We start from the raw sequence: 12,089 nt of genomic DNA on the forward strand, positions 1-12,089 counted from the left end.
TTTTTATTGTTTTTTTTTGTTTTGTTTTACAACAAATATTCTTTGTTTTTCTTATTTCAATTAAATTTTTAAAAAATTAGGATGATTATTTAAGTGCTTGAAACTCTTTCCCCCCCCCCCCCCCCCCCTTTTAGCAACTTTTTATTTCTTTGTTAAATATATTATACGGTCAGTTGCTTATTTGATCTTTTTTTTTCAACAAATTAAAAAAAAAGAATAAGATCTAGTTTAGATTTGTGATCAAATGCATTCCTTTTAAAGTGTCAGAAGAAATGTTTGTGTCATTTACTCTGACCATACTAGAAACAGGATCACACAGCAATAATGTTTATGTCAATGGCAGATTTTGTTCTACCTAAAGATGAAGTGGACAAGCAATATCATTGAAACACAAGACATCCCAGGTTTTCTCTCAACTTAAAAACACATACAAGTACGACCCAAGATCACCTAGAAGGCCACATACAAGAAAACCTTGCAAACCATTGGTGTTGAGTGGGATGATCCAAAGACAATGTGTCTAAAACTTATGGAGGATGCTACCTGACAATGCAACATGAAAAATAACCAACTAGATAACTTACGACAAAAGTTTATACTTATAGTTTGACAAGGAATAATGACACAGCTGATAAGAAAGATATTTACTTTTAACTGATTGTATTCATGCTCTACTGCCTTGAGTTTGAGAATCTCTCTTTCTTGTTCCCTGGTCCTCTGAAGGTTTGTTTTCAGCTCCGCTTCAAGCCTGCGACATTCACGCTCCTTGGCTTGAAGAGTTTCTCTGTTTCGTTCCAACTTATGAACTGTATCTTTTGACTGATTTTCCATGGAGCGAATGCGGCGATTAAATTCTGAGCTTAATTTCCCAAACTGGAATAAATATATGTGTTCCAATTAACTAAATATAACTAACTTAAACAAGAAAGACAAACACACACAAAATATTGAATGAAGTACATGTTGTATCTTAATAGAATACAGATTACTGATGAATAAATTGTTATAATGTTCCAACAGCTTTTGATTTCTCCTGCTAGCTTAAATGTCTGCCAACCTTTGGTTTTTCTTGGTAGTTTGAAAGTATCAACCAACTATTGATTTCTCCTGCTTATTCCAAATCAGGGTTAATAGCACTTTTCCATGACAAAATTTTAGTTTTTTTTTAAGGAGGAAATGTATATATATGTGTGTGAGTGATACAATGTAAAACGTACACAAAACTATGCCCTTTTTAAATCAAGTATTGATACTTTGTGGAAATCATAAATATCTTGTACCCAAATCAGACAAATGACAAATGTATATACTATCCTTATTCTTCTGCTTATTTTAAATGTAACTACCAACCTTATCTTTTTCCTGCTTGCAGTCTCTTAAAGCTTCAGACAAAGCTTTTTCTGTCCCTGTCAATTTAGACACAGACATATCCAGCTTACTTTTTAAACCTTCTATGTCCATTTTCTGCCGTTGAATAGTATCTTTAGCTTCCTTTAAATGTCGTTTTAACATCTGTGCAAAATAAGGATAAATCAAAAGTAGACTAAGGTTTAAATGCAGGGATTCTTAAGGATGCCTGTGCATTTTGAAGTGAGTGACTGAATGGGAGGGGGTGAGGGAATAAGGAGTGAGAGGAAAGAGCGATAGTCTATGCTCATTTTTATGACAAAAATATGTTTTGCAATATAATTGGCTGTTTCTAGCATGTTAATTAATAATGGAAAATTACCAATATGAAATATACAGAATTAGTTTCAAAATTATTTTGTTATTTACTTAAGCTTCTAGGCTCTAGTAGGATTGCCTTAAGTTGTTTTGAAATCTGATGGGAAAAGTTATAGTAGAAGACACCCTTATTAAATGTTGTCAAAAGAAGTAGGTGAACTTTATACATGTGCTTCATAGATCATTAGGTCTCAAAAGGAAGCAGCTCTTATCTATTTTTTGTTTATTTACCATGAGTGGTGCATTTTAAATAGATAATGGTTGTGATGCTAGAATAAGGCTTATCAGTTGGAATTGTAAATATTATTAACCCAAATAACATAATTCAACAATAGTAATTCAGTCCCAACAGAAGTTAAATTACCTCATTATTATTAGTGGCAGGTACAAGCCAGTTGTTGCTGTCACTTGATGCTGTGTTCTGTCCTCCCCAACGGCTGCTATAACCACTATCTACGCTCTTCAAACAAAATCAAAGATGAAACATCGTAAATATAAATAGAATACATTTTCATGGTAAAAGAAATACAGGATTAATATATTTTTATTATATATTTTTGGATTTGGCACATCAGCACAATTTAGGCCATGTCGAGCCCAAACTACAGGATGAATACATCCTAGGTGCAAGATAAGCTTGATGTTTGCCATTAGGAAACATGATTTGATTGCCATTAGGAAACATGATTGCCCTACAATACTTTATTGTTACAAAATCTGCTATCTTTTATGTGCTTAAAAGAAAAAAAAGCACACACTATGTAAAAGTTCTACCGTAATCTTTTTACATATGAAATGATATAGCTAAGTATAGAGTGCCACAATTACCTGGATAGACTCCTTATGTAATCGAGACTTGAGATCCAAATTATCCTTGTGTATTTTGTCCAGTTCAGTTTGAGTTAGTTCTAGTCTGTCTTTTAATGTTTCAACCTAAGTTAAAGATGGAAAGAAATATTAAGATACTGTTTAGATTAATGGTTTGGCAATTTTATCAATAACAAAATCTCACTTTATTAGACCATCATTAATTTACATTGAAATCTCTTACTACATTATCCTACTTCCTTGGCAACAAACAAACACTGTCATAATTGTTTGGTCTGGGGAATTTCAGTTTGCAATTATATTCACAAATATGTATAATTAGAAAGGAATTAGAATTATTTTTTAAAATACTTGTACATTAAATGTCAAAAACTGAAGTGAATAAAACAGACACTCTTACATACCCATTAACCAAGATGTTTATTAAAATTCTTTCTTTGAAGATATGGTTATAAATACTTGGAAAATAATACCATTGGAAGACAGCAAGAGTATATATATTTATTAAACATATTTGTGATTTAACAGACCAGTGAGTAAAGGTAGCTGTGGGGTTGTTAGAAAAGTCACCAGGGTAAGTTCACACTTAGAAGGAGGTTAGCAGTCTGTTAGGATATAAGTGAATTTTTTCACTAGGTCTCTGACAAAACAGTACACAGTCTGCTGCCTGGAAAACTTTCTTTCCACACAAAACAAAGTGAGTGGCACCAAAGGAGGATGAGATGAAATGTTAACACAGTACTGGTACTCCCAAATGGTGTCAGAAACAAAAAAGATTTGATTATTGCTTATATTTTACATTGCCAAATTATTGTTTTTTATCCGCCTCTGGTGCCCAAGCTGATACTATGACCATCTCTTTAGTTGAATAAGGTATATATACATATAAAAAATACTATGTACTTGTGTGTGAAAAGTTAGTTTTAATAGGTGCATATACTATACAGATCTATTTATTAGGTGCTTTGAAAGAAAAATTGTATGTAGTTGGTGCTTTGAAAAGATAAATTTTATGTAGCTCATCTGAATGCCATGACTAAAATTGATGTTTGAAAAACTTTCTACACTTTAGGTGTTAAGTCTTAAAACATATTCCTAGCTTAGTAAATATATTAAATATAAAAAGACTAAATAATTAGACTAAGTAATGTTATAAAGACAAATTAAAATCTAACTAAAAGTAAAACAGACTGTTCAGCTCATTATGTTAACATGTTTAAGTCCAAGAGGATGTGATCACATGAGTTCAGATCTAATATTAGGACATATAACCTCTGTTTCCAAAATTTCCACAAGAGCATCATCAGCAATCACATCTGAAGCTGTTGCACTGCCAACCTCATCATTATCTGTATCTTCATGAGCTGGGTAATCTTCAGAATCTTCCTACAAATGTAATTATGTTTATTTTAAGTGCTGTGTGGGACTCTTTGAAATTGCTAAGGTTATTTTTTTTTATAATATAATATAAAAAAATAATTTTATATACAATTGAAACTACATTTTTTGTTTAATTAGAAAATAATAAAATAAATATACTACATCAATAAGCTTACATAAATTTTTGGGGAACATGTTCTGGACAATAAAGATTGAGCTATATGCACTATGAAAAAATAAATCTAATACTAAGATGCAAGCATTTGTCCAAAAATTTAACTGCTACTTGTAAAGAAGTACAATAAAATGACATTAACTGCAGGGTGCAAATGCTTATGTCCTGAAACAATTCACTTATTATTAGCTCACAGTTATACTCGATGCTAAATAAAAGAAACCTAGTGGGAACTAGCTATAGTTATACAGAATTTAAAAATCATTCTCTTGTTGCTAGCCCAAAGTTAAACTTAATGTATAGATCAGCTTGTACATTGTTAGCCCATGCTAAATAATCTAATAGAAAAAGATCAGTCAGCAAGTTGTTAATCCATAGTTTTTAGAGAGGCCAAATTTATTATATAAGGCAGAGGCTGCATGCATATGGTTTGATTTACAGTGAAACGTATACAGTATTTAAAAGAAACACAATGATACAATTATCATGTGATCATTATTAGCATTTCTGTTTCCTTTGTTTATGTTTAGTATATAAAAAAGGATAGAGCTCAGAAATCACAAAGTATGGCAGTGCAAAGTTCTCAACTGCTTTTCTCACAAGTTTTTCAAGGGTGGACTGTTTTTCAAAGTATCTACTCCTCCAACTTTTACTTTAGTAATACACTCACACAAAGACTTGTTTTGCCTAACTTAGAAGCACTGTCTATTATCATATTCCAAAGAATAAGCCAACCTCAGTTTAGAAATAAATTTCCCAAGTAGAAGGCTAAAATCTTGAGGCCAGCAAAAGAACAAAACATAAAGAGCTGGCAAAAAAAAAAGAAACATTCTTTGTAGAAGAATATTGATATGTAATGAAGAAATACTTGCATAGACTATTTCCAAAACATATTTAAATTTCTTTGTAAAATCAAGGCTAAAATAAAATGAAAATTTTCTAATTTTCTAGCTAATAATTTTAACTAATAAATTGATCTTTATTAAGTACTAAAAGTCAAAGATAAAACAATTTACAAGAAGTAGAAATGAATAACAAAACAAATCAGTTGAACATAAGTTTTTAAAGTTATTTTTTTTAGTCAGCTAAATTTAAACAAAAATATTTAAATGTGAAATTTATTAAACTCATTTATTTAATGCTGATGTTTTTCTATTCTTTTAAAATTAACTTTAAAAATTATTGTTTTGAAATGTATATCATTGAAATTTCTGAGTAGAAGGTACTTTTGTTAAAGTGCCTACTGATTAGTACAAACTTGATAGTAATCTATAAGATGTTATTTGTGAGGGCAAGCACTGAAATATGCATTAAAAGTAAAATGAAAAGCAGTGAAATCTGGCTAGCTGATATATACCTCTGACATGTGGCTGTCATTAAAGGTTGGATCATTGGTGGTATCTGACATGGCTGATCCAGCATCTGAGGCCAAGTGGAACCCATAAGCATCTTCTACAGAGGAAATGGATGAATGGGAAAGGGTTGATTTTGAGACCCTGGTCTTCTCTTTAATTCTTGCACTGGGTGCTTTGGCATAACGCATCATTTCACGCTTCACTTCCTCCTTGTTACTTTCACTGGTAATATTGCGCTTAGGGGTCTGCAGAATTTGTTCTGGACCTTGGGCAGCAGCTCCACTGCTGGATGTTAAAGATGATGAGTCAGTTGCATCTCGTTTAAGGTTCAGGACTCCTTCTCTGGAAATTGATCTGGCAGACTTTGGGGTGCTTTCAAGGGAAGAGCCTAATGTTTTAGCTCCACTAAAGTTGTTTTTAGCAGTTGACAAAGCTGAGCTGTCCCCTGTGAGCGGGTTGATAACTGGAGAATCTTTGGCTGGTTCAAGAGTAGGAGAGAACTCTTTGACTGAAAAAACTTTGCTCACATTACTGGGGTTAACATCAGAATGGTGGCGCCTAGCTTGCCTTGGCACTTCTTTTTTATAAGGGTCTTTGTGGCCCACAAGTTGAAATGCAGTCTCTCCACCCACTCCTTTCACAGCTGCAGTTAAACTTGTACAGGATGTCTTAAACTCAAGGTCATCTAATGCACTTCTCTGCTGGCTTAGAGTGGTAGATGGAGAAGCATTGGAAGACAATTTCCACTTGGGTATAGAACTGTGTAGCTCCATGCACAAACGAAGAGCTTTCATCCAGTTGGTGCGAATACCTAAAGTCATGGCTGCCAGAATGTACTCACCATTTCCAGTCTGAGGAAGGAGGGTAAAGATAGCACAAAGGTTTGGGATTGACAATAAGAAGAATAACAAAATGGACATCATCCACATTGAATATGAAAGTGATATGATATGAACATTTTAAAATTTAGATGATTTCAAAATGGAGGTTTATAAAAAAATAATTGCTGTCGCTCCTTAAGTATTGCACTAAAACTCACCTTCAAAATATTTAAAAACTGAATAACAGATCTGATGACTTAACAATTCATGCTTGGTCCAAAATTTTGATTGTCAATTACAATTATTTTTCAAAAGTTATTTCACATTTCAAGATCACAAAAATTCTTTAAGGCCATTATTTTTATTCATTATTTTTCAATAGAATGAGCAAATGTCCTAGATATGTGAGAGTTTAAATGATCCTATTGCAGAGTTGTGCTTTTAAGCCTGCTTTTATTTATTCCTTTCTTTCCACACCTTATAGATGTCCTTTACCCATTGTGAGTTGTTAAGGGCTTAAGATAAAATATTCATTTGATAGGAAACTGGTTTAAACATGACAAAGGCAAATGCAACACAATCATATACATCAGTTAAGACCAGTCACTATCTTGCCAAGTCCTTGCAGGGAGAAACTAGCTTTCTAAAAAAACATTTGCATTTTTCCATTCTGGTTTTACCTGTTCTCTAAATTCCTAAACAAGATATGGTAGATGTGACTGTGCAACACTACTCTATTGGAACTGTTTTTAGGAAGTGCTAAAGTATTTCTAAACCAACATTTACATGTGATAAGGCAAGATTACAGAATAGGAGGATGTTTTCTGCTATAATGTTAAATTTTGTTAAACTTTCTTAGTCTTAGGGAATATTCTTGTGAAGAAATATTTAGGCACTAATAAAATGGTATCAAACAATGATTGCCAGTGACACCTTCAACTATGATTACAAGTTAATTTATGACTTTGTCGTGAATAATTTTTATCTTTCCAGAAACTTAATGTTTTAGATATCTAATTGTTTGCAAAAAGTTACCACAAAAATGACAAAAATCTAGTATTGCTTTAGAAGAAGGTTAATTTTTAAGTCTACTGTATAATTATAGCAGCATTTAAAAAATGTATTAAGGGCATCATAACTAAAAAAAAAAATATTGTAAACTACTGCCAGGTTCAAGATATGGTTGAATTGAGACCACACAAGAGATCCATGATAATCGAAGAGTTGAAATTCTGTGATACTGACCTTTATTTTAAAACCATAGTTCCTGTGAGTAGAAATTTCTGCTACTTCATAGCAAGTGGATAAATCAATTCGGCCCTCTAAAATATTGGCTTCCTCAGCTTTAGCATCTTCGTAGTATCTTAAAGAGTTTCCAGCTAATACAAACCAATGTTTGTGTGATTCCTACATACAATAAGAGATCATTGAAAGTAGATACACTCACGGGTAAAAAACAATTAGATTGAAAGGAACTACAACTTCTACTGATAAGTTCAGTGATCCCATTTTTTTAAATGATAATTTCAAACATTTTTTTTAATTGAGACTAGCATCTATTTAAAAAAAACAACATACAAGATAATGCAATGAAAGAATTATCTAGACATACTATGAATAGACTGAAAGACATATAATACAATTGAAGGTAGTGGATTGACAAAGTAGACTGGAAAACATTTTATACAATACAAGGTAGTGGATTGACAAAATAGATTGAAATACCTTATATGCTGTACAAGGTAGAAGCATGACAGAAAAGCGTTTAGGAGAGTTGAACACATTTTTTTGGTATTTCAGAATTAAAAAACTCTTTTGGGAATGAAGAAAAAACAAACAAAAAAAACATTGGGGTGTTAGACCTGGAAGCAGAAGTGTAAAGACAACATAAGCAAGAGACATAGAGAGAGAAATTGTTTTTATTGCTTAGATTAAAGGAAGATATTATTGAAGTAGCCATATAGACTTGCATAGCATAGATCAGTGACATTCATTACTTTACAAAACAGAACTGTAAGAAATAAAAGTATTCTTTTCAAATGGATAGCTATTAATATTTAAATCTCAATAATGTATTATGTCATTTCCAGCTTATTACAACTAAATTTATTTCAATGCTAAAAAAAAAGTATTGACTACTTAAGTGACCAACCTTTTCAGTTGAGGCTTGTTTAATTAACCAACCTTTCTTCATATACACTAGATCCTGGGCAGAAATAAAAATGAAAACATAAAAATCAGCTTTTCCCCCCTCTAGAATTGTTTACTGCATTCAAAGGACTGAAATTTAAGAGCGAAACAATAATTTGGAACTTTTACATAAGATAAATTTGGGTAAACCATCTTTTGTGTTATTTTTGTAATGATCAAGTTTTTATATATTTTATTGAATGACATTTTAGACAAAATAAGTATGATTACCAGATATAATAATGATAATACCTATGATAGGAATAAGAAAACAGTCATTAAATATTTTATACACAAACATATAAGACACTTAAAAAAAAAAAGAAAAATATACAAAGATTGAAAAATGTATAAAGAATGTAGGTGTAGATTTTAATTTTTTTTTTTCAATGTGCAGGCACTTTCTAAAGGAAAAAAAATTACTGTAATTTCCTAAACTGCTTTTTAACAATGTTTTAAATGTCTTTTCTGAATCTATCCTGACTAAATGTTGACATTCTACTAGCATGTTCATTAAGCTCTTGCTATTTCACTGTACAGATAAAAACTATCCTTAGTGAAACAGTTTTGAAAAGAAAAAATGAAGCAATAAAAATGTAGATGCTGTTACTAAAGCAATTTGAAAATGAAGCATCAGTTAGTAAACTCAAGTAGAGAAGTGCATGTAAACATGTAAACAAAAAGATCTTTTTTAAATTATCAGATTTATTCATTTTAGCCACTTCAATGTTTTCATCTTTAAAACCATTTTATAATATTTTTATTATTTTATTTTTGGACCATCTTATTCATTAAAAATACAATGACCAAAAAAATCTTTGGTTGCTTGCCAAAAATATAGTTTCTGATTTGTATAAAATGTCAGAAAATTGTTAATGAAATTAGGATGATGGAGACCACTTACATAAGTAATCTCAGGAATTGTAAAAAAAAAACATTTTTCTTTAAGCAATGCAAAATACTTTTAGCTTTATGACATTCTTTTATATTATTAAAATTGTTTGATGTTTAATCACTGTAAAATCACTACAACAGGGAAACTCTAGGTATACACCCAGGCTTATGTTAAAAAAAACAACAACTTTTACATGACAAGATTGGACATGGTATGTCAAATACAGATGAACCATAGTAAATATTTATAAGGACTTGGGTATTAGTTAATTAATGAGCATAATGTTTGTAGATAAATGCTTGCATACTTTATAAAAAAACAACATATAAATTCAGAGGTAAGTAAATTGATACCCTTTTCTTCCTGTTAAAATACTTTACTATTAAAATATACTTGAATGTACATAATAACAAGCAAAATACCAAAAAAAAAAAACTTTCAAAAATTAGTTTTGATCATGTAATTTGTAATACATCTAGACTAACAATAATAAATCTGTGCGATTAGAAATATTTTTACCAATTGTTTTTGTTTAGTGCAATTTCATGCATTTAGCTTTCTCAATATGCTCTGATCCTATCATTTTTCTGGACCAGTTGGAACAGGGTGGGAGAGAAAGAATGGAGTATCTGGGTCATCATTTTTTAAATGTATTTACAAAACAAAAAGTGAACGACCTGAGTGGGCTAAAGCCTTCTCAGGCTTCTCAAGCCAACACTGTAACCACTCTGCAAGAGAAGCGCGTATGAACATGGAAAATTATATTGTTTCTATCTATGTTTGTGTTCACTAAGCCTTAGACAATGACCTAGAAAGGGGACTAATTCAACTTAAACCACCACTTCAGTCAAGTAAAATTTTTTCCCTTGTTCGAAATACCAAACAAAATAATCAATTACCAATTATTAATTGACTAAGTGGCTAATTTTTCTTATTGATTGTTGTGTTTTTAATTGTGCAAAATCACAGCTTGGTCCGAGATTGGGTGTGGGAGAAATAATGTGTACAAACTTTTTACCAGACAGATAGAGAGTTCATATAAGCTTTGTAAAAATACTTAGAAATGAAAAAGAAGTTATACTAGTACATATAGATATATATGATATTTAGTGAACAGACACAACATTTTGGAGTTATCCCATCACAGCCATTTAGGGGTACAGGCACAATTTATTGAAATTTTAAAATTATCCCATCAAAGCCATTCACAGGTTGAGACCATACTAATTCCTATTTAAATTATCCCATCAAAGCCATTCCTACGTGGAAACCCCATTAATTCAAACTGTTAGTCTTACAACAAATTAAACTTTATTTTATGAATCTTTCACAATCTCTATTGTACTCTTCTTTCACCTTCTTTTTCAGTAATACTTCATATATTATACAGGACTACATACACAGAGTGATTTGTGATGAACATGAACAAAAAGAGTAGATTCTTTAGTAGATTATGGTTGTGGCTACATAGCTTAATCTAGATAATACAGTATCCTGCTTTTACTCTCCACTGGCAACCCACTTATAAAAATTATTAACATTTATTAATTAATTAACATTTTTATTAAACATATAAATAAAATAAAAAAGACCACTATGAAATAATAACTGTTAAAAAGAAAATATTATCATTTATGAAACATTTGGATCATATCTATGATAGTTCTTTTTTTTTTGTTGTTGTTCAAATTGAGATCTATAAGAGTCTTCAAGTGAAACTACTTGTAGATGAAAATGAATTTATTAATGTGATTTTTTTAAACAAAATCATCAATCATCACCAAATAATAACTTCTGATTTATTATATCTTAACGAGACTTTACACCAGTTCAAACTTACACCTACAAAATAAATTTAGAAAAAAGAAAAAAACTACATTAGATCAATGTATCAATCAAAAGGGAAGCAAGAGTATTAATCAGTAGTTGAAAATAATATCACCTAATTTTTGGATGACACTTGAAAATCAGTGAGGCATGGAAGCATCACTGTCAAAGTCTTAAAATCTACTTGCCATGTACTAAGTTAGTTAGAATATTTACTGTGCACATAATGATATCATTAGATATGAATAAATGGAAAGAAAGCAGTACTATAGAAAGTTCTACTGTTTAAAAATGTTTGCAGTATTTTGTTTTGAAATACATTTCTAGCATTTAGCCTCTTGCTGTATACTTGCCTCTAACTTATTGGAGACAGACTGCCCTTTAACAGATGAAGTGCTGGAAGACTTATACCTAATTGGTCGAGCAGAAGTTTTAACTTCTGAACTTTGTGCTATCTGAAGCATTAACATGGCAACACAGATCAATATGGGTTACAAATCAATAGCGACATTTTTGTTCCAATATAGTTAACATAAAAAATACTGAAAGCAAAGATGTGCTAGTCATGTCAAACTAAGGAAAATATTTGAATTGATCAATCGTTCTATGCTGCAATATTGCAGGCATATTTTTTCCCTTTAGAATCATACCTTAACAAAATAATAAATCAAGGACCTATTTCAAAAATGTGTTTTACTTATTGATTTCCAGAAAATGTAGAACCTAAAGCTATATAAATTTACTTAATTACATAGACTCTAGCTTTTAAAACTTTATCTACGTTTATGCTGATTTTAATAAAAAAACTTTTTACAATTTATATATCTCCATTAAGCTGAAAAAATCAACAAAACATGAATGAAATACAATCCTTTAAAGGAATAAATTAACGC

General features: G+C 30.8%; 1 protein-coding gene across 5 annotated transcripts in view; it reads right to left on the reverse strand.

The window, feature by feature from the left end:
- LOC106055142 (golgin subfamily A member 4-like) overlaps window positions 1–12,089 on the reverse strand; it is a 60,178-nt gene that overhangs the window by 17,087 nt on the left and 31,002 nt on the right. For 2 of the 5 annotated variants that reach the window (XM_056020113.1, XM_056020112.1), the window contains exons 7-15: window positions 11,550–11,651; window positions 8,437–8,490; window positions 7,530–7,691; window positions 5,466–6,314; window positions 3,826–3,939; window positions 2,554–2,658; window positions 2,090–2,185; window positions 1,351–1,512; window positions 649–873 (exon numbers count right to left, since the gene is read on the reverse strand). In XM_056020113.1, coding sequence (XP_055876088.1) covers window positions 649–873; window positions 1,351–1,512; window positions 2,090–2,185; window positions 2,554–2,658; window positions 3,826–3,939; window positions 5,466–6,314; window positions 7,530–7,691; window positions 8,437–8,490; window positions 11,550–11,651 — 1,869 coding nt within the window. The remainder of the gene's footprint in view (window positions 1–648; window positions 874–1,350; window positions 1,513–2,089; window positions 2,186–2,553; window positions 2,659–3,825; window positions 3,940–5,465; window positions 6,315–7,529; window positions 7,692–8,436; window positions 8,491–11,549; window positions 11,652–12,089) is intronic. The other 3 variants (XM_056020115.1, XM_056020117.1, XM_056020116.1) reach the window with 3 other exon arrangements.

Source organism: Biomphalaria glabrata, chromosome 2, assembly GCF_947242115.1.
Source record: "Biomphalaria glabrata chromosome 2, xgBioGlab47.1, whole genome shotgun sequence".
Taxonomy (NCBI): domain Eukaryota; kingdom Metazoa; phylum Mollusca; class Gastropoda; family Planorbidae; genus Biomphalaria; species Biomphalaria glabrata.